Genomic DNA, 23,510 nt, shown 5'->3' with positions numbered 1-23,510 from the left:
CAAATAAATAAAAAAATCTTAAAAAAAAAAAAAAAAAGAAAATAATTACAGTAAAAATTCAGATGCTGAACTTTCTAAACCTACATCTGTAAGTTATCGTAACATTTCAGGTGTGCAGTGTTTCTCCTGAGACATTGTTTTGGTGGGCTTATTTGTGGGGGGATATATCAGAGTTGTCTGAGTTTTGAGTACGGTGCTAAGTGACCCATTGTTGGTCCTTTCAGAAAAGGATCTGTGATTGTGTTTCTGTGTTTTTGAGGTAAGTCAAGGGATGATATCAACCGTGAGTCACTCGAAGGATTTCATATTCACAGAACACGGCCTAAGGGCTATATAAGTCGGGGCATTTGGGGAACTTTGTGCTGAGAAGGAACCGGGTAAGCGGGATTGAGCCATTCGCAAGCTTAGAATGAAGTTTCTTCTGTTGGTGTTGACCGTGCTGGTCACTGCTTCGGGGACGGTTCCTCTGACCAAGTCTGCAGGCTCTAAAGAAGATGGTGGGCTGTTGGCTCAAGTAAGTATTGACCCAGCCTGATTTTTGTCTTCAAAATGTATTGCATGAACTTGTTTTATCTTGGAAAGTACTACTTGAAAACTAGTTTAGGAGACGACTTGCTTTTAGCACTGTAGCACTCTGCCAACAAGAAAAGTTGGAGAGGAGTGGTCTGAAACTCTCCCATTGACCCTGTCTTCTAGGTCTCTGCTTCCGGAACAGCTCCATCGGCTAACGCTTCCAGCTCTGAAAAAAACGTGACATATGCTCAGGTAAGTTCTGACGTTCAAGTGTTGATCCAGCCTGGTTGGTCTCTAAACTTGTTGCACTGAGGACACCTGGGTGGCTCAGTCGGTGAAGCGTCTGCCTTCGGCTCAGGTCATGATCTCAGGGTCCTGAGTTCAAGTTCCGAGTTGGGCTTGGGCTTCCTGCTTGGGGCGCCTGCTTCTCCCTCTCCCCCCAGTTTTGCTCTCTCTCTCTCTCTCTCTCTCTCCACACACACACACACACACATACACACACACACACAATCTCTCTCTCTCTCAAATAAATAAATATTTAAAAAAAATTATGGCATTTTACCAGTTCTATCTTGAAAAGTACTATTTGAAAACTGGCTTAGGAGGCTTCAACACTATATTTTTCTTTGGCAAAGATGAACGTAGGAAAGTATTGGAAACAGTGTCATAAAATTGGTGGATGAATTTGTTCCTTTTACTAAAAAGCTTTTACTAAATAGCTTTGGCCAAGGAGAGTTAAATTAGAGTTCAACCTCTGCTCAGTATTTTATAATAATCATTTAATGCCATTTAATGATCTGAGATTTGAGCAACGGCTTGATGATGTAACCACTGCAGCCTGCCACGATGATTCAAGAATATTTTTACTTTCTGGCATCCCAGATATTTCTTCATGAGCCTGTTTTAAAAATAGGGGTATTTTTCCATTTGTTTCATTTCCCTAATTACATGAGTCCGGATGATCTCCCCGTTCTCTAAGATTCTTTTAACTTTGCATTTGCCATAGTTGCCCATTGTGTTGAGTTTTGGATTTTTAAGCAGGAAAATTTCATCCCCAAAATCAATAGTTTGTGCACCCTGACAGTAAAGGTTTTGCTGCTTACCTGATGCTGTGATGGGCCAGATGCTGGAAGAGATTTTAAAGAGTAGACACATACGGTGTTTCCAGGGCCTTCCAGCAATCAGTGCTGCTGACAGTCTCTGACTCACCATGACAGCACCAAGAACTCAGATTTTTTCTCATGATGATGAATTGTCTGGAGCCTGTTTCAGAAGCACCAAAGTGCAGCTGCGTCAGCCACGCTGAGCCCCATCAGAAGCCCCTGCATGCGTGACAATGTCCAACTCAATGTATTTTTTCCAGTGGTACCTGGAAAACTTTTATGGCCTCGTGATGGACGCACTTCCAACGACAAAAATGAAAGTCAGCAGGGACTTCATGGAGGATAAAATTCAGGAAATGCAACAGTTCTTGGGACTGAAAGTGACCGGGAAACTGGACCCATCTACCCTGGACATGATGCACATGCCCCGATGCGGGGTGCCCGACATCCATCATTTCAGGACGATGCCGGGGAGACCAGTGTGGAGGAAACGTTTAATTACCTACAGGTAACACGGTAGCTGGGTGCCTTTCTGCCCTCCCTTAGATCCCACCTCCGGAAACCTGAACCGTTTCGATAAAGCCCTCAGTCGGGAGATAGTTAAGAAGCCTCCTGTCTTCAGCACAGTCCCTGTGTGAAAATTCATTCTTTCTGGAAGGGGGATTGTCCACTCAAGGAGGAGTTGTTTGTCAGTCCAGAGCACAGTAGGAAGGTTGCTAATAAAAGGAGAATGAAGCTAGATCTATAATAAATAAGAGACAAGAAACATTTTATAGGACAGGAAAGACAGAGAAACGAAGAGGCTAGGGAGTGAGGATAAAAGGCATACGCTTCCATGAACGTCAGTCCTGCACAAAGAAAGCCCCTCAGTCACGAATGAGAAGAACTGCAGTTAGATTCTGGTTAAGGAAGAAGCTGTCCAGGGATACATGTTTCTGTAGCTAATGATGAAGGATTTTGTTACCTGGACTATCGATTTACAAAACGATTCTTTCTCCACCAGTGCAGGCAAAAATGAAGTGTCACAAGGAGACAGAATTAACACCTGGTTTCTCTCTCTCTCTCTCTCTTTGTTCTACTGGTAAAGAATCAATAATTACACTCCTGACATGCAGCCTGCAGAGGTCGACTTTGCCATCCAGAAGGCTTTTCAAGTGTGGAGTGACGTGACCCCCCTGAAATTCAGAAAGATTAATTCAGGAGAGGCAGACATTATGATACTTTTTGCATCTGGAGGTAAAGAATGTGGACTTATTTCATCTGTGTCATCGGCATGGCCTCGAGCCTGTAAAGAAGGACTAATTTTCTTTCCTTTCCAAAAGCTCATGGAGACTACAGCCCTTTTGATGGCAGAGGTGGGGTCATAGCCCATGCTTTCGGACCTGCACTGGGGATTGGGGGAGATGCACATTTCGATGAGGCTGAAATCTGGACTAAAAGCTACAGAGGTAAGCAGAAGACACAAAAACAAAACAAACAGAAAACAGAAGAAAGCAAAACCACACATGACACGCCCTTTACAAATTCTAAATTATCTCCCAATTTTGAAAGGCTTCATTCTGAGAAATTATTATGGGGTGGAAAAACTCATTCTGACTATAATTGTGTCACTAAGTAAAATGTAACACTTTGTCTCAATTTCATCCTCTATAAATCGAGGATATTGGACTAGATTATCTTAAAGATCAGTTTTAAGAATCTGAGACATAGCTAGTTCCTTTGTGTGAACTCAAGAACCTTAAAAGCCACAGTTTAGAAAGGTAAAAACTGATTGAGGCTGTCAGTTTTTGGCGGGGCAGTCCATCAACTTGAGCCAACACAGATGCAGATTCTGGGTGTAGCAGACCTCCTAGGGTAGGCGGTCATCTGCGTGGTCCATTATATGCCGACCATTTCTTTGATTTATAGTGACACAGAAAGATGGAGTTATATTGTAGAAAATTTAGAAATCCCTGTATCAAAACAGCAAGTTGTATGGTCACATGGTCTTCTGAGGTTCCGGGATAAGAATTACAGAACTCCCAGCGATTGTTGGATGATGCCTTGTGTGTATTTGCAGAGGACGCTGTAATTAACCAGCCCTCTCTGACATTTTGGGGAAGAGGGGTAACCAGCTTCCTCTGTTTGGAGGAATCACCTCCCACCGGAAAATTCTCACCCTCCCATCACAAACCTTCCTAATGTTTCTAGGGGAAATTCTAGATTTTATGACTGACTCATATGGAAAGTAAATGGCGAGAAAGCCTTCAAGAATGGGCTCTGTGGAGATCCCCGCTCTCTGGCTGAAATCGCCGCAGATGGGGCTGTTTCCATAGACCAGAAAGGCTCCTTGTTTTAGTCTGACCCATGACCCAAGGTTTATCAAATTCTTGATTGAGAAGAGGAGTTTTATATTGCTAAAAGACAACTGATGCAGAATTAGGTCCTCGCTGAGCTTCAAAGCCTCATTGATCAGGTTAAATTTGCTTGCATTTCATCCAAGGTTACTTTGGGTGTATAATCTTTTCATCCAATGTGATGGACTTGGGTTGGTTAACCTCAAGAAATGTTTTAGAATTCTAAAGGATTTTAGGAAAAATAACATAGTACAGATCTTTACACAAAGAGGAAATTCAGAGCAGGAGATGGTTAGCAGGCAGCTCCTGGTAAAGCTGGGGCAGAGCACACATTTCCTGGTTCACTTATTTTGACCCAGGGTGTACTTCCCACCTGTCCATGTTGCCTTGTTTTTATTTGGCACAATTTTGTCCTTTCAAAAAGCTAAATTATTTATGAAAATTATAACTTTGAGTGCCCACTCTCAGCCTAATTTTGACCCAGTAATTAAATGAACAGTTCCCTCAGTGGCTGATGTCATGGCGTTGGGTGATGGAGCGTGTGGATACAGAGACAAAGAGAACAGTCCCAACCCAGAAGAGCACACAATCTAGAAGGAAACAGAGCACATGCAGAAACCCATGATCTGAGATAAGGGCTGATGGTGGTCTTTTGTGCAAAGCCTTGTGGGATTGAAAATAGGAGAAATCCAAGTTTAGGTCAAATTGTAATAGGTTGGGACATTTGACACATGTGGAGACATTTTGGGTTGTCCAAACTGGAAGGGATTTACTACTTGAATTTACGTGTTGAGCCCAGAGTTTTCTAAACACCTATGACACACAGGACAGCCATAAGCACAAGGAATGATCTGGCCTACACTGTCACCTGGGCCAACATTGAAAAGCCTTGGGTCAGAGGGAAAGGAGATGAGTCAATCTTCCCAAATGTGTCCGTTTTCCTCATGCCAGAGAGCAGCTATGTCATTGTCCTCGGACGCAGACATATTCACCGCTCTTTCCCCCCTTCTGGTTGGTTTCCTCTCAGGCACAAACTTGTTCCTCGTTGCTGTTCATGAGCTCGGCCATTCCTTGGGTCTTAGCCATTCCAATGATCGAAACGCCATCATGTTCCCGACTTACAGTTACGTTGACCCCAACACCTTTCGCCTCGCTGCTGATGACATACGTGGTATTCAGTCTCTCTATGGTGAGTTGACTTTTTTTTTTTACCATTTTGCCTTACAAAGACACTCTTATGAATAATGTCATAGTATCTGCATTTGCATAAAAGGTTCACCTCTCTGTCTTCTGTCTGGAGCCCCATGAAAACCCTGTGAGGGAGGTAGCCCGCACGTCACCTGAGTTTTGTGGAAAAGCACAGGAGACCTCCTGTGCTCACGCCCATGGCAGGAACAGAATCTGAGTCTCGGGCCTCAGGTTAGCTCTTTCCATCCACCACAGTGCCATCTTTGGAGAAGGCACGCAGACAGATGATCTTTCCTGGAACAGGAAAACCAAATCGGAAAGATCTTTATTGTCTGCTTCCTGTGAATGTCAGAGGACACATATATAGATTTTTATCCATTTTTTCATCCAGGAAATTAATGTTTTAGGAAGAATAGCTCTTCCTCTTAGTAGCTAAAATGCAGATTTTTTCCCCCTAATGCTCCTTGAAATGTATTTTCAGGACGTCCAGAAAGGCGCCAACCCTCATCAGATCCTGACGGTAGACGAACATCCACCTGCAACCCCAGCTTGAGTTTTGATGCTGTCACTACAATGGGAAATAAAATCTTTTTCTTTAAAGACAGGTAAAAACATCTTCATATCTGACCAACATTAAAGGCTCTGTCCTTGGATTGTTAGGACGTTCTGTCAGAGAAGGGCGCAAAATGATGGCAAAGGATGCAGAGGACAGTTGAGGAGGGACACGGACTCGGTTCTGTCGGAAGTAGACAGCCTCGCGGCTTTGAAGGGAGAGTGGTGTGATCGTACTTTGTTTAGCGAGTAGACTGACGGGTGAAAAATGGATTTGCAGAAGGAATCTGGGGTGAGGAAAGACGAGGTAGGACGTGAAGCCAGACCACTTGACTCTCAGTCAAAATGGTTACGTCTAGGGCTAAAATCGGGACGGCACCGATTGAAAAGTCCTGACTCTTGATTATGGAGAAGGGAATTCCAGGATAATTACAGCACAGATTGCAGCGGAGATTGGAGGGGTGGGGTGTGGAGAATATTAGAATTTGGTCGGTGGGACAGTAGTCTCCATTTCTTAGACTGAAGAATAATTGGCACACTCTGTTGTGTTCGTGTCAGGTGCGCAACACGGTAGTTGGGTGATCATGTACGTGTTACAAAGTGGTCTGGTTTCCTCCTCACCATATGGAGTTGTTACAGCATCGCTGACTCTGTTCCCTGAGCTGTACATTTCATGCCTGTGTCTTACTACAGCACTGAGGTTTGCCCCTCCCAACCCCCTCCTCACGGGCAACCATCGTTTTATTCTCTGTGAGTCTGTTTCTGTTTTGTTTGTTCATGTGTTTTGTTTTGTTTAGATTCCACATTTAAGTGAAATCATGTGATGTTTCTCTGTCCGATGTATTTCATTTAGCATGTGCTCTAGGTCCAGCCACGCTGTCGCTGACGGCAGGATTTCATTCTTTTTTACGGCTGACCCTCCTCCGTGTGTGGCATCTTCCTCAGCCATTCATCCGCCGGTGGAATTTACGTCGCTTCCATATCCTGGCCGTCGCTGTGAGCGTGGGGCTGCCTCTGTCTTTTCTAATTAGGGTCTGTTTGCTCTGGATAAGTTCCTGGAAGTGGAATTGTTGGATGGTACGGTGTTTCTATAGTCAAGTTTTTGAGGAACCGCTGGCTGTTTTCCACAGTAGCCGCGCCAGTTTGCATTCCCACCGAGGGCACAGGGTTTCCTTCTCTCCGCATCGCTCTCTCTTGTCTGACCCTAGACCTCTGACTGGTGTCAGGTGACATCTCACTGTGGTTTTGAGCATCTTTGCGTGTACCCGTTGGCCGTCTGCATGTCTTCTCTGGAAGGATATTCATGCAGTTTGTCGATTTTTAAAAATCAGATTGCTTAATTTAAAAACAAAAACAAAAAAACATTGAGTCGAGTTCCTTATATATTTTGGATGTGTCTCTTGCAAATACCCTCTCCTATTCGGTTGTTTACCTTCTCATAGTGTTGATGATTTCCTTTGCTGTACAAAAGTACAAAAGCTTTTTAGTTTGATGTAGGCCCACTTGTTTATTTTTGCTTTTGTTGTCCTTGCTGAGGGGATGGATCAAAAAAAAAAAAAAAGAAAGAAAGAAAGAAAGAAAGAAAGAAAGAAAGAAAGAAAGAAAAAGAAGAAAAAAGAAATTTCTAAAGCCAATGTCACAACTGGTTTCCAGTTTCTGCATTTAAATCTTCCATCCGTCTGGAGTCTGTTTCTGTGTGTGGTGTGAGGAGCTGGTCCAGTTTCATTCCCCTGCATGTGGCTGTCCAGTGTTCCCAGCACCATTTGTTGGCGAGACTGTCTTTACCCTGTTCTCGGCTCCTCTGTCATAAATTAATTGACCATATAAGTGTGGGTTTATTTCTGGGTTCCTTACTCTGTTCTGTTGATCTGTGTGGCTGTTGTTCTGCTGATACCATCGTGTTCTGATCAGTTTAGCTGGGTTGTGTAGCCTGAAATCTGGGAGCATGTTACATCTAGCTCTGTTCTTTCTCAAGATTGCTTTGGCTATTTGGGATCTTTTGTGGTTCCATATAGATTTTAGGACCCTTTGTTCTAGTTCTGTGAGAAATCCTATTGGTATTGGATAGGGTTGCAGTGGATCTGTAAATCACTTTGGATAGTGTGGACATTCTAACGATATTGCTTCTCACAGTCTGTGAGCATGATATACGTATGTCCATTTGTTTGTGTCCTTTTCAGTTTCTTTCATCGGTGTCTTTTAGTTTCAAAGTCCTGATCTTTCACCTCTGTGGTAAAATTCATTCCTAGGTATTTCATTCATTTTGATGCAGTTATAAGTGGAATTATTTCATTAATTTCTTCTGATAGTTTGTTATTAACATAGAGAAATGCAACAGATTTTGAATGCTGATTTTATATCCTGCATCTTTACTGAGTTAGCTCACTTATTAGTTCTGCTAGCTCACTTATTAGTTCTGCTAGTTTTTTGGTGACGTCTTGAGGGTTTTCTGATGATGGTACCACGTCATCTGCAAAAAATGGCAGTGTCAGCGCTTCCTTTCCAGCTTGCACGCCTCTTACCCTTTCCTCGCCGAGTTTCTGTGGCGAGCACTTCTGCTGCTACACTTGCCTAAAAGGGGCAAGAGTGGACTCCTTGTCTTGTTCTTGGTCTAACAGGAAAAATTCCGCTGTTCACCATTGAGTATGAGCTTAGCTGTGGGTCTGCCATACATGGCCTTTATTATGTTGAAGTGTGGTCCCTCTGTGATCATTTTGTTGAGAGTTTTTGTCATGGAGGGATGTTAAATTTTGTCAAATTCTGTTTCTGCATCTATTAAAATTATCATGATTTTTATTCCCCATTTTGTTAACATGGTACATTGCAATGATTTGTGAATATTGAACCATCCTTGCATCCCTGGAATGAATCCCACTTGGTAGTAGTATATGACCCTTTTGATGTGTTGTTGAGTTTGGTTTGCTAATATTTTGCTGAGTATTTTTGCATTCATATCCATCCGGGGTGTTGGCCTGTAATTTTGTGGGGTTTTTTTTTTTGGTAGTATCTTTGTCTGGCTTTGGTATCAGGGTAGTGGTGGTCTTGTGCAATGAGTTTGGGAACAGTCTTTCTTCTTCTTCTTCTTCTTTTGAATAGTTTGGAGTATTTTAAGTCTTCTTTAATTATTTGGTAGAATTCACCTGTGAAACTGCTTGGTTCTGAATTTTTGATTGTTGGTAGTTTTCGATTACTGATTCAATTCCATTTTAGTAATGGGTCTATTCAAATTTTCTATTTCTTTCTGATTCAGTCTTGGAAAATTGTATATTTCTGGGAATTTATATCCATTTTTTGGTTGCCCAGTTTGTTCACATATAGTTGTTAATAGTTGTCTTTTATGATCTTTTGTATTTCTGTGAAATCAGTTGTAACTGCTCTTCCATTTCTGAATTTACTTATTTGAGTCCTCTATCTTTTTTCTTGATGAGTCTGCATAAAGGCTTACCAACTCTATTTATCCTTTCGAAAGAATAAGCCTCAGTTTCATTGATCTTGAAAATGTTTTTAGTCTTTATTTCATTTATTTCTACTCCAAATGTTATTTCCTTCTTATAACTAACTTTGGCCTTTGTTTGTCCTTTTTCTAGTTCCCTCAGGTGTAGGGTTAGATTATTTATTTTAGGGACACCTGTGTGGCTCAGTCAGATCCTAGGGTCGTGATCCTAGGGTCCTGGGATCGAGCAGGGATCCTGCTTCTCCCTCTCCTTCTCCCTCTCCCCCTGCTTGAGCTCTTTCTCTCTCTCTCTTTCCCTGTCAAATAGGTAGTTAAAATCTTTTTAAAATAAAGATTATTTATCTGAAATTTCTCTTGTTTTTTGAGGTAGCCCTGCATCAATATGAACTTTCCTTTTAGAACTTTTTTGCTGCATCCCCAAGATTTCAGAATGTTGTGTTTTCATTTTCATTTGCCCCAAGGTATTTTTTTTATTTATTTTTTGATTTCTTCATTGGTTGTTTAGTAGCACATTATTCAGTCTCTACATTTATAGAGTTTCTTTTTCCAGTTTTCTTCTTGTCATTGATCTCTAGTCTCATTATTCTTCATTCTTGAGATTCAAAAACTGAGACATTTGGGATAAATAGGTTCTTTTAGATTACAAAACTGGTAAGGGAATTGTGGGTGCAGACTAAAATCTATATCCCTTGATTTCAAATATCAGGGGATCTTCACAAGGTGACTTGACCATCTAATTATTGTTATTATTTTTTGTGTTTTTTTTTAATTATGTTCAGTTAGCCACTGTTACCATTATTGTTATATAAAAGAATTAATTGAGATCCATTCCTTGTGGTGCTGCTATCAAGACATCCTGGAACAGAACGTGAGGATATTGGGGAAAAAAAAACCCATTAAGTCATTTCACAGGTCCTTCCCAGTGACCATTTCATGCTTCTTGAGTCTGTCATGATTTTTAACATGTATTAAATGTCTTTCATCAGATTCTTCTGGTGGAGGTACCCTGAGAGTCCAATGAGCAACGTTAGTTTCATTTCTTCTCTGTGGCCGACCTTACCATCTGGCATTCAAGCTGCTTATGAAGTTGGACCCAGAAATCAAGTTTTTCTCTTTAAAGGTAACTCTAATGTTTTGTTTGCTACTGAGTCTACTGAGTTTGCTACTTGCTATATTCAAGGAAGAGAATAAATGAAGGAAATGCTACTGATTTTTATAAACATAGAAAAAAACACTCCAGACTTAATTCATGGTGAGTCTGAACTATGAGCTAAAAAGAGCTTAAATACCTAAGTAATGTGTAAAAATTTCAAGAGAAGTTTGTCGAATATAAGATCATAATCCTTGTGGAAAAGCTACAGAACCGTAGGAGACAAAAGCACGTTGGCGAGCAGGGAGCAGCGTGTTTCGGAACTGCGGTGAAGAGCAGTGTCACCCGTACTGAGTCAGTGTTTCTGTTACTCTTTCGGTATGCACCCAGCGGATCTTCTCTCTTTCTCTTCACAGATGATAAGTACTGGTTAATTAGCAATTTGAGAGCACAGCCGTACTATCCCAGGAGCATACATTCTTTGGGCTTTCCTGACTTTGTGAAAAAAATTGATGCAGCTGTTTTTAACCCACTTCTCTATAAGACCTACTTCTTTGTACGTAACCAGTACTGGAGGTGAGCGTTAATGACTGGTAACGTGACTCCTAACATTCCTGAAACTGGCAGGGAACGGGGTGTTCGGTAGGTAGTCTTTCTGTGTAAACTCCCGAGGAGCCTCCACCTTCCTAGGAGGGGAATGAAGGGGACACAGATCCGGACTAGCTAGTGTCATCCTAGTTCTGTTCCCTGCACTTCGGGACTCTGGTTTGAGATGGCACTTTCAATAAAATGTCACGTCGCGAGTCACAGCAAGAAGCACACTGGGGAGCAGGGGCACAGACGGACGAGACACAGTGTTCACACAGTCCATCCAGGGGGTGTGGCTTTCCAGGTTCCTTTTCATAACCACTGGACCCAAGGAGATGAATGAGGAGACCATCTTTGAGGGGCAGTGAGTGAATCCTGCAAGGTCCTCACCTACGGGGAATGGGACCATCAGGCTTCCTAAAGCCGGACCAGGCCCTGGCAGAGGCATTGTGTGGGCTGGGGAAAGTTCCTGACCAGAAGTCGGGACCTTTAGGGTCTGACCTGTAGGGACTTGGAATCAGTCAGTGAGTTAATTTGGTCCTTGGTTTTCTTATCGGTGCAAAGAGAGGCCTCTGAAGAGAGACTGGGTGGGTTTTATGATTCATGTCAGGAAATGCCGAGCTCTTCACCACGAGATGTTTTTCAAATGGAGGCCTTACTGATGATTTCCTCGCTCAGGTACAATGAGAGGAGACGACTCATGGACCCTGGTTATCCCAAACTGATAACCGACTACTTTCCGGGACTTGGACCCACAATCGATGCCGTCTACTATTACAACAGTAAGTAGATCGGGAAGCCATGAAGATACTGAAAATCCCTTTTTAAAACACGGATGATGATAAAGACTTCAAGGTCAGAGAACAGGGATTCAAACAGGAAAAGAGCCGGACGCTGCGGTTCTCTGTAGGGCTGCAGAGGGAAAATTCAGAGCCTGTTTGGTTTAGCACAGGTGGGCTGAAGGTTGAGTAACACAGCACCAACCCTTGGTTTCTAGTGTGGGTCAGCGTGTGGGAGCGTGTGATTGCCGGCCCCTGAGCGCCGGAGTTTCTGGAGCGTCTGATAGCATCAGGGTGGGCGGCGTATGCAGGCGGGCGAGTGGCAGGACTCAGGCAAGCTGGGCTAGTGCTCTTTTTTACACCTCGCATCTTTGACCTTCCTCGCAGCCCCTCCCACCCCGCGTGGGCCCTTGTGGTCTAGGCCTCCGGGTGGGATACGAAACACTTGAGTCTGTTGGTGTCTGTGTCTGGGAATATCTTTAGGCAAAGTCAGCCGAAGCGAATGGTCAGCTGGGCCGAGGCATTTAGGTTTATTAGCCCCCGACCATGTCTTTCTTACTCCTCCATCAAGACCCCTCTGTGCCCCACCGCGCCCAATTTCCTCCCTCCCAGGTGAGTTCTGCACCTGGAGTGCGGCTTTTCAAAATCACATCTTCAGAGTCAGTTTTAAGATGAAACTGTCGTCTCAATGACATTAATGAAGGTAGTTAGTGGTGAAATGAGGGCCGTAACCAGATATCCGGAGCAGCCCCCGCGCAGGTCCCCAGCACCTACATTCTCACATGTCTAGTATAGACGCTCTGAAACATTCGGTCTTCTATAGATAACCCATAAAAGCATAGATCTGTGTTTTCTTCTTTTTCTTTTAAAGAAATGCAAGTGAAGAATTAAACGACTCGATTTGTTTTCATTTTTAGGACACTACTATTTCTTCCAAGGATCAAACATATTTGAATATGATGTCGTATCCCAACGTGTCACCAAAGTGCTGAAACAAAATATCAAGTCAGGTTGTTAGGAATGGTGTAGTTGGTGGTGGTCAGTTCCCTTCAGTCAAATAAGTATTTATTGCATCCTTGCTACGTGGCTAGTGTGTGTAATACCACAGGGACATGTGTCTTAAGGTAAACCCTATAGGCTATAGAAAAACTATCATATAGACAGTGACTATACAAACTACGTAAGATTTTTTTATTTTGAAAACCGTCATTGTGGGGTGCTTGGGTGGTTCAGTGAGTTAAGCCTCTAGCTTTGGCTCAGGTCATGATCTCAGGGTTCTGGGATCGAGCCCCACATCGGGCTCTCTGCTCAGTGGGGAGCCTGCTTCCCCTTCTCTCTCTGCCTGTCTCTCTGCCTACTTGTGATCTCTGTCTGTCAAATAAATAAATAAATAATCATTTAAAAAAAGAAAAAGAAAAGAAAACCCTCATTGTCAACTTTTACTTGACTCAACTATTAAGCTTGGAAACAGGCACTTTATTGAGGAGCAACAGAATATCTTGGTCCTAGAACAACCAAGAACTGAGAAATGATCATTATTTCTTTGCCTTAACTAACATTAAGCAATGACTAGTTTCTGTGGCCATTAAGTGCTTCAGCAAGTGTATCATTTCAATTGTTTCAGAGTAGAAACAGAATATACCAGAAAATGACATTTACTGTAAGTAACATAGATGCGGATTATATAATCATGGTGACAATGTTATTTATTTTGTCATCAGTGTTGATTTTTCTAAATCTTAAATGAAGTATATATGTATATTTTTTCTTTTGCTCCAATAAAAACTTTGAAAGAAATTACTTGGTTTCTGAGAATTTTTTCTTGAAAAACAATGTGTATTTCGAAAATAGTTCTGGACCTGCTCCTGAATAAAGCAAATCTCTACATAACTACCATCGAGTGAATGAGAATGGCAAACGGGAAAAACGTTGTATTTGTCTTGGCAGCATGTTGAAGGCCACCTAGTCTGGGGCCGGGGCGCGTCCTCCAGACCACGTGTGAGCCCGAGGAGCACTCCCGGCGCTCGACAATGAGCCTGGACAGGAGAGATGGAACGGGAGCTCTCTGTTCTCGTGTAATCTCTACAGCAGCTGGGCTCACTGTGTAATCGCTGCATGACCTCGAGAAAATATAGTCTCAGCTTCCTTAACTTCAGGAAGAAACAGTAGCGTTAGCTGCCTAGTAAATAGACTGAGAAAAAAAGACACATCGTGCTGGTGGCTTGGACTGCCTCTGCCCGTTGTCACTGCCTTGACACCCACACTCCCCATTTTCTGTGTCATACGCACACCTGGGAGAGCTCCAACTAAGAGGATGTGGGTTCATGGAGTGCTTGGAATTTTTCATTTATTTGCAGACACTGTTGATTGGCATTAATCGTTTTTAATTAATGGAATGAACTGAGGTCAGAAAGTGTGGAGATGTGGAGATCAGAGATTCTGCATGGGGTTGGAGTTCTCCCCTCTTCGGAGCTTAGCTCTGTCCTCAAGTACTTGCTTCTTCAATGTAATAGTCCCAGCATTGTCTTTGCAAGGCATAGGGTCGCATTATTCTGAGAAGAAATGTCACTTCCCCGCAGGGAACTGCCTACTGGACATCCTTCAAAAGAAGAGAGTTCCCCATGGGATTAGCATCAAAAGAAAACCGCGGTATCTGGCTTGAGCTGTCTTTGGCCTTAGGTAGCTCGGGGGGAGCTGTTTCTCCTAAATGAGGACGGCACTAGAACGAAAGCCAGGACTGCACTGGGCTCCGTCTTGTCGGGCTCGCGAGAAAGGCCTCCGGAGAGTTACGAGGGGCCCTTCCTCCGTCGGCCTCTGTTTCCGTTACAGCTTTACGTTTTAACAAACCCTCACAGCGGTCGCCGTGGGCCGGGCACTGCTCTAAGTGATGCACACACATGGTTTCGTGGCCAGCGTGAGGCAGGTGCCATCCTTCTCATTTTTCAGATGTGAAAACCAAGGCCCTGAGAGGTGAACTTACTTGCCCAAGGTCACACAGCCTTGCAGCTGCAACTCAAAGCCGGCCAGTTTGACTCTAGACTCTGTTATTAACCGCCATAAAATTCTGCCTTTCAATGTCCTGAAGTCAGAGCAAACGGGGCACTCCGCACCACGTCACACTTCCACCGAGCTGCTCAGTGGAAAGGTCTCTAACACGTCAGAAGGGCTCTCCTGTGTGTCCAGTCCCCGGAATATCACTTTGCTTGGGAAAAGTAGTGGAAGCTAATGTCTGGAAGAAATTATCCCACACCTGGAGGCTGGAGGGCTGGGCATCTGGACATCAGCTGGAGAACTGCTGATTTTATGAGCGTGAGCGCCTTTGACTTCTCATCAACTGGATGATTTTATAAATCCATAAGGACAGAAATAGTATAAAAATGGCAATAATGAAAATTGTTTCTTCTGGCAGCAATACAAATAAATTCAAATAAAGAATACCTGTTAGAAGTATAATTGATTTCTGCCTGGTAGAAGACACAACCCCAAACATGACATTCCATTGCTTTGTAAGATATTAATGCATTTAACATCATCAGAAAATTCGTCCTAACATTTCTTACTGCACATATACTTTTAAGATCTTTCTTTAGACCAATTCCCTCATTAGTTAATGAGCTGGATAATATCTTCAACATGTTCATCTCATATGTACATTGAAGTCACTTTTAACTTTTTTGAAAATTATACTTGAGCACCATTCAGCCACCAGGAGCACAGAGCGCTCCCACCGTCTGGGCCACCAGCGGGAAGACCACACGCTGGTGGAGCAACTCCTCAAGCCAGACAGAACCAATATCCAGTCCTCCTCATCCTGTCTGCTTTCTACCTCTAACCGTGCGGCAGAGGACGCTGTCCCTTCTGGGAGGCCTGCAGTTTCCCAGTTTCACCTTTTTTGCCTTTGTTCCTTCATTGAAAAGTATTTATTGAGAATCTACAGATTCTAGACTATGAAAGGCAGGAGGGGCCTAAGAGGACTGAGACAGCTTCTGCCCTCAAAGGCACGAAATGTAAAAACATAAAAAAGATGCATAAACAACAAATCACTATGTAATTAAGAGGGTAGACTAACAAGTATGTAGCAGATACGGGGCACAGAATACTGTGGAAAATGGTATTCTTGACGTGCTTTAAAACAAGAGAAATCTGTCAAGCAGAAAAATGTTAAACTAAGGGGATCCAAGACAGAAGCAGCAACCTCTTTAAAGACCCGTAGTACACAAAGAGTAGCGCTGTAGGGACTGGAGCGCACGGTGCGAAGGAAGACCAGCAAGGGTAAACGCCATGTCATGAGCGACCGTTCCCGTGAGTCTGACCCTTGTCTCATAAATGACCTGGCTTTGTTGGAGGGACTTGAGAGAGAAATGACTAAGTTGCTTATTAGAAGGTCGTTCTGATGCAGTGTGGACGTAGATCAAAGGGCTTAAGGCTAAGTCTGAGGGAGAACAGCTATTGTTGCTGAGGAACACGGGAGACCTGGGCACCTGTCCTAGGCGTGGGTAGGACAGAGACGATGCTGGAGCAGGGTTCTGTAACCGCTGGATGGGAGAATGTGGAAGGAAGGCTTAGTGACTGCTTTGCATGTGGTGATGACTGGAAAGCAAGGATAGAGGATGGTATCTTAAGGCTCTGGTTTAAGAACTTACCTTGAAGAGGGACCAGGTGAGGAGAAGCAGGTCAGGGAGGAGGTAGTGGTGTGGTTGATGGAAGGGAGATCATCGGGGCTGCTGGGTCTGGGGGCCTTAGGACATTCAGGCGGGGATGTGCAGTAGTGAACAGGGCAGAATCAGGCCCAGTAAAAAGAAATGAAAATACTGTATCCCACAGCGCGTAGGGGAGGGTAACAACTTAGTATTTAATGGGATGTAGCAGAAGCACAATTAATGGGCTTTACAGGAAGCATTATCCCTCGGGGTGATTTGCTAGCGTTATTACTAGAATATCAAAACATTCTGTGGTTGTAAGGTACTGAAGGGAAGGATTGTGCTTATCCAAGACAACGTCCAGCTCACAGAGATTAAAATCCAGGGTTTGTCTTTCTGTGGTTAGCATATAAACATAACTTGCCAGGGTCACTTTTGTTTCTGGTCATATTGGAGACACGAGTACTGAATTTTCATTCCTGCTGTGATCAATTAAAAGATTGGGCAAAGTGTATGAAGCAGCTGATTCTGTTCACGGGGTGCCAGGAAGTAGAGTCCAGGAGAGAAGAGCAACCATGCAGGCCCCAAAATCTCCCTTGCTTTTCTATCTTCAGGGAGTTTCCGAACAGAGCACATGGGAAGGGACCCCAGCAGAGCATGTTGTTTCCCTGAGTGAGGAGACCGTCGCTGAAGTTCAGGGAGACGGACGTGGCTGTACTTGGCAGAGTGGGAAGAAGAGAATGCTGTCAGGCTGTGCAGAGGGAACATTCCGGAAATTGAGAGAGGAGTCCCCGTGGGTCTGTCAACGAATGCTAAGCTACATATGTATCTCCAGGAAGCCCCAGACTGACCAAGCCCCAGGACTGGGAGAGCTTCTGCCCCATCCAGCTGGAGGGGAGGACGGAGAACGCTTGCGGTGACCAGTAAAGCTACCATAAGAGGAGGACTGAAAAGCCCTCAGAGGAAGCCTACACTAAACCCATCCTAAAAATGTTTAAAATCAAACCTTGGTGGGCGCCTGGGTGGCTCAGTGGGTTGAGCCGCTGCCTTCGGCTCGGGTCATGATCTCAGGGTCCTGGGATTGAGCCCCGCATCGGGCTCTCTGCTCAGTGGGGAGCCTGCTTCCTCCTCTCTCTCTCTCTCTGCCTGCCTCTCCGACTACTTGTGATTTCTCTCTGTCAAATAAATAAATAAAATCTTAAAAAAAAAATCAAACCTTGGAAAAAAGATCGTGGTGAGCTCTAGGTTATTTAACTGCCTGCCCCTACTAAAAATTGAACACTTTTTAAAGAAAAAATTTAAAAATATAAATATCTAACCTTATAGCATCCAATGTCTGTCATCCAATAAAAACTCACCAGATATACAAAGAAGTCTGAAAATGTGACCCATAATACAAAAAACAATGAGTCAATGGAAACATATGCAGGAATGATAGAGATGATGAGATTTACAGAAAAAGGATGTTAAAAACAGTTATAAATAAATTCCAGTGTTTCTTGGAAAACACAGACATAATACAGACAGAAATGAAAGATATGAAAAGTGAGTAAATGGAACCAGAGCTGGAAAGCAAGAATTTCCATTGGATTCATTTTCAGATCAGACTAATCATTTCTTAGTCTCTTCTCACTTGCTTCTGTTTGTGGTTTCATCTTTTGTGTCTTTATACCTTTATAATTGTGTGTGTGTGTGTGTGTACACACACAGTACATACAACATACACTAATACATTGTATATAACGTATGATACATAGATTTCATAATGAGCACTGGGTGTTCACGACTAAGGAACCTCTGGACACTACATCAAAAACTAATGGCGTGCTTAACTATATGTTCACTAACTGAACATAATTTAAAAAAATTTCCGAAGACCTTGTGGATCTAAATGTGGTATTTGGTCTTTCTATCGACTTTCATTCCTAGAATTTGTTCCCTTGTATATTAGGAGAATTTGTGGGAACCATTTTTAAGAATCTTAATTTGCAGCAATCTAGAGGTTCTAAAAAGAGCATGCTGGGGTTTTTTCCCCCCTCAAGAATATTGGTTATTGCTTCTGTTAGGAAGCAAAAGGATTTTTCTCATCTGAAACCACCTGGGTCTCTTTCTAGGATTTGTGGCAGGAGCTTTTAGGTGCAAAATCTCTACCTTGCAAATTGTTCAAGATTTAGTGTCCTCAGGGTCCTTCTGACATAAGCACGTGACCTTGGAGAATTCCCCCCCCCCCCAATTTGTTCTCCACTAGCTGTTCATTCCTCCTTAATCTAGCTTCAACCCATATGTCTCTGTGTGTGTGCATGCGTATGTGAGTGTGTGCAGGGGGAATGGGGAGCCCTGGAGATGCCAAACATCTCCTCCAAGCCCAGGGAAGCATTAAAAAGTGAGCTTCATTGGTCTGAGGCTGTTTCACAGGGAGGGGACGTTTTAGACTGTGTCATCTGCTCCAGTGTGGGGGGGACATGTGCGGTATTGATCAGTCAGGAAATTTGCACGGTGGTTCACCGACCTAAAGCAGCTTCGTGGACCTCTTTGCATCTCAGGGAAAATAGCACACGTTTGTGAGGTTTGTTCTGAGGATTCGCGTCGGCGGCGTTCTTGGGACTTCATAGTTACTCACCTGGAGCTTGTTTCTTCCCATCTGGTCTTCTCCCTGACCCAGAACTCCCCAGACTTGCTGTTCTCCCCCAGCAGTCTGTTCACATCCCAGCAACTTCTCTGACTTTCAGGGGCTCCCTCTGCCATTTTCTCCATATTTCTTTCCTTCCCAGTTACTAAAAATTGTTCAAAGTTAGAAATAGGGTCACACCATTTTTTGCCATCACTCTAGATATCCAATTGTTATGAATAATCATGTTTACTCTGTGCCTAGGAGCGTGTGTATATATTATATTTGTTTCTGTAATATATATCAAGCTTGTAGGATAGACTTTTATTGCCTTTTTAAGAACAAAAATGAAAGGGCTTAGAGAACATAAGTGGTTTTTCTGTGTCACAGAGCTGGTAGGTGCCAGACTCAAACTGAGGGCTGTTTAACTCCAGACTCCAGTCGGAAACTCCGACTTTCCTTCTTTTGGCTGATAATCTTTTAACTAACAAGGAGCACGATCTGATAGTAATTGGCCCCATGACTAATGGCAAAATAAAAAATCTGTAAATTATCATCAAACCCCCAAATCCCAGGCTTCTGTACTTTCTTACAGCAGTTGAATTAGCAAGAAGATATCTTAGGAGAGATGTGAATACAAGTGAGGTTTGAAGAGACATTTTTCCACTTAAGCCCTAAATTCATAACTTAGAACAGCATGTTCCCATCCCGTAACTGAGTAACATATGACTTTGAAAAGAAACAGGGATTGTGAAATGTGTTTTGGGACACAAAGGTATCAAAGTGGGTGTTTATGCTCAGAACCTGAGGACTGGGTTTTCTGATCAGCACTCCGGAATTCGCGGCCAGCGAGACTTTGCGAACTGTTTCAGGAATTGGAACGTTGACTAACCTTGGTGAGCGAGGAGGCTTTGTGGATTTCTGAAGCTCCATGACGCACTGTGACTGCTCCTAGGTCCTAACTGGGTCACATATGGGCAGCATGAGTGGAGGGCGAGGGCAGGAAAGCCTGGAAGTGGAAACACGACGTGGAAGTCGGGGACTGAAACTGATGAGCGGTGCCCTCCGAACTGCGACAGATTATCGGACGGACACTGGGTTAAGAGACGCATAGAGGGATGCAGTTTTTTAAAATGTGGAAGCTTGAGAGATGACATTTGTGGGGACAGTTAAGTCCAGGCGAGGAGGCGGCAGGAAGCAATGAGATGCAGGGACCGGCGTTAGTCTGCAGAAGCTGCAAACTCGGGCTTCTGGTTTTCGGGGTTTCGACTGGACAATGTTCGCATCATCCTGCTATTTAGTTTATTCGTGGTCTTGAGCTAATGTTTGCATTTCCTGAGCTTCTGTTTGTTTCACGTGTGAAATGAGGATGCTGATCTTCACCGTACGGTGCAGGTGTGAGGGCCAGACACACCACCACATCACAGATGACGGGTATGTGGTCTCTGCCTTTCTGGAAGAACGGGTCTGAATATACATCTGTTTGACCATATTACACACACCGACACATTAATTACCTAAAACCATATAAAGTAATGAAAGTTTAGAAACTTGATTCCGTTTTTCTCACAATGTAGTTTTAGTGGGGAAAAATCCAGAACACCAACACCAGTGATGTTGAATGAGTTCATCCTGCCTTGTTATGTACCCAACGCTCAGTTTAGCGATGACAATATAAACCTTCATTTTGTCATTCTTACATAATGCGACACCCTCCCCCAAAGAAGTGTCAACTTTAAAAATCATGATTCAAAGAAGATGAGGTGTCCCAAGGCAGTGCCTAGGACCGTTGCAGCAGATCTGTCAGGACGATGGACATTAATGGTTTTAGGTATTTCAGAGAACTTGAAGAAACCTAATTCCCAGGAGAAAGCACTTACAAATTTCAGAGTTCCAGCAAAGAATATATGGATAGCAGAAGAAAAGGCCATTCAGTACATACCCAAGGCTTTCTTCTGTTACAGAGGTGCGTAAGCCAGGGGGTAGAGACAAGTTTTCCGTGCAAGTCTGAATATACAGATGGACAATGGCCAGATCCTATATAAAAACAGAATTTTGACCCACAATCTGTGACAACATGCCCAGGAAACCAATTCCCTTATCTACAATAAACAGCTCAGGAAGGCAGCCTGCTCTAAGTCAGACTTGCTGGAAGCCAGATTGTGATCTCTAGTAATAATCCAGGACACCAAACAGTAACTTCTGTGGCAATATAAGGGAACATAAGTTCCAAACATGGTGGACGGTGCTATACTGGGCTATCTTATTTTACCTAAGTGTAGGAATTTTTTCCCTTAAATTGTATAGCTACGAATAGAAGAATGAAACTTGACCATTCTCTTACACCATACACAAAGATAAACTTGAAGTGGATAAAAGACCTCAACATGAGGCAGGAATCCATCAGAATCCTAGAGGAGAACATAGGCAGTAATCTCTTCGACATCAGCCACAGCAACTTCTTTCAAGATATGTCTCCAGAGGCAAAAGAAACAAAAGCGAAAATGAACTTTGGGGACTTCATCAAGATCAAAACCTTCTGCACAGCAAAGGAAACAGTCAGCAAAACAAAGAGACAACCCACAGGATGCGAGAAGATATTTTCAAATGACACTACAAAGGGCTGATATCCAAGATCTATAAAGAACTCCTCAAACTCAACACACACAAAACAGATAATCATGTCAAAAAATGGGCAGAAGACATGAACAGACACTTCTCCAAAGAAGACCTGCAAATGGCTAATAGACACATGAAAAAATGCTTACCATCATTAGCCACCAGGGAGATTCAAATCAAAACCACATTGAGATACCACCTTACACCAGTTAGAATGGCCAAAATCAACAAGACCATAAACAAGTGTTGGAGAGGATGTGGAGAAAGGGAAACCCTCTTGCACTGTTGGTGGGAGTGCAAGTTGGTGCAGCCACCTTGGAGAACAGTGTGGAGATTCCTTAAAAAATAAAAAATAGAGCTTCCCTATGACCCTGCAATTGCACTACTGGTTATTTACTCCAAAAGATACAGATGTAAAGAAGGGCCATCTGTGCCCCAGTGTTCATAGCACCAAAGTGTGGAAAGAACCAAGATGCCCTTCAACGGATGAATGGATAAGGAAGATGTGGTCCATACACACTATGGAGTATTATGCCTCCATCAGAAAGGATGAATACCCAACTTTTGTATCAACATGGACGGGACTGGAAGAGATGATGCTGAGTGAAGTAAGTCAAGCAGAGAGAGTCAGTTATCATATGGTTTCACTTATTTGTGGAGCATAACAAATAGCATGGAGGACATGGGGAGATGGAGAAGTGAGTTGGGGGAAATGGGAGGGGGAGACGAACCATGAGAGACTGTGCACTCTGAGAAATAAGCTGAGGATCTTGGAGGGGAGACAGATGGGGGGTTGGGAAAGCCTGCTGGTGGGTATTCAGGAGGGAACGGATTGCATGGAGCACTGGGTGTGGTGCATAAACAATGAATCTTGGAACACTGAAAAAATAAAATTAAATTAAAAAAAATAAAAAATAAAAAAGGAATGAGCTATCAAACCATGATAAGATACAGAGACTTAAATGCATATCATTAAGTGAGAGAAGCCAATCCGAAGGCTATATACTGTGTATTCAACTATATGATGTTCTGGGAATGGCAAAACCATGGGGACAGTAAAACAATGAGCAGTTGCCAGGGGTTGGGGAAGGGAAGGGAGCACGGAGGATTCTTGGGTCTGTGAAGGTGTCGTGTGCGATGTCATCAGGAGAGACATAGGTCATCATACACTTGTCCAGACCTGCTGGCTGTACAGCACCAGGAGTGGGCCCCATGTCCATAAGTGATGCGCTTGGAGTGACACTGACGTGTCAGTGTGGGTTCACCAATTGTGACAAAGGTACCACTCTGAGGGGGGTGGTTCCTACTGGGGGGCCACGTATGTTTGGGGGCAGGGAGTACGTGGAAAGTTTCTGTACCTATCCTCCATTTTGCTATGAAACCAAACTACACTAAAAGAATAAAGCCTTTTCTAGAAAGTTAATGTGAGCAAATGCTGTCGTCATTGTCCACAGTCACACATGGATATGGCCAGTCGAAGGGCAACCACTGGGGTGTGCTTTAATTTATGGTCCAAAATAGAAATTTGGAAATTATCTGCCTCTATATTTTTACTTGCCTCTACAATAAACATTTCCTTTAGAAGGAAAACAAAAAAGACCCAGGCCAGTAGTCACTGAAGCAAGCCCGCCCAGCCTCGCACATACAATAAAAAGAAACCCAACAGCTGTGACGTTGAAGACAAAGTCTCCAGCTTTAAAATGAATTATTCTGCAGCTTCTGGGGATGGTGACGTTGTACTGGAAAAGATCTGATGGCCCATCTATGTCTTACGAAACCTCGGGAACTCTGGTAATCAGAAGGAGTGAGAAAGAGACTTTGCTCCTCATGTGTGCTCAGACACCAGGACACTTGCTTTCTAGTACTTTCTGCCCACTAGACAGTGCTGAAGCCACATCTATACTGGGGAGGTGCTGATTTGTAAAGAGAGAAAAAACAACCTGTGACCTGTTTCGTACCCATACGAGGCACATCCCGCAGGACAGGTCAACAAAGGATGTGCTCAGACACGGGGAGCCTGCCCTGGAAGAAATTACGTAA

At 43.4% G+C, this 23,510-nt stretch overlaps 3 protein-coding genes across 3 annotated transcripts in view; 2 read left to right on the top strand and 1 right to left on the bottom strand.

Moving 5' to 3' along the window:
* The window catches only part of DYNC2H1 (dynein cytoplasmic 2 heavy chain 1), a 670,805-nt gene that overhangs the window by 449,678 nt on the left and 197,617 nt on the right, over positions 1-23,510 (bottom strand). The window lies entirely within an intron of this gene.
* On the top strand, positions 338-13,400 carry MMP12 (matrix metallopeptidase 12). The gene is made up of 11 exons (XM_082683977.1): positions 338-514; positions 697-765; positions 1,877-2,124; positions 2,704-2,852; positions 2,939-3,064; positions 4,980-5,141; positions 5,622-5,745; positions 10,133-10,266; positions 10,653-10,812; positions 11,503-11,606; positions 12,521-13,400. Exons 1-11 carry the CDS (start codon positions 410-412, stop codon positions 12,619-12,621), a joined length of 1,482 nt encoding a protein of 493 aa, XP_082540103.1. The 5' UTR covers positions 338-409; the 3' UTR covers positions 12,622-13,400.
* Positions 7,820-23,510, top strand: part of MMP8 (matrix metallopeptidase 8) — a 107,133-nt gene continuing 91,442 nt past the window's right edge. The window contains exon 1 of the mRNA XM_082683986.1: positions 7,820-7,843. The gene's annotated coding sequence lies outside the window, so the exon portion shown is untranslated. The remainder of the gene's footprint in view (positions 7,844-23,510) is intronic.

Source organism: Mustela nivalis (assembly GCF_964662115.1).
Source record: "Mustela nivalis genome assembly, chromosome: 9".
Lineage (NCBI taxonomy): Eukaryota > Metazoa > Chordata > Mammalia > Carnivora > Mustelidae > Mustela > Mustela nivalis.
The sequence above is the reverse complement of the archived record's forward strand: the minus strand, read 5'-3'. Positions and strand labels throughout refer to the sequence as shown.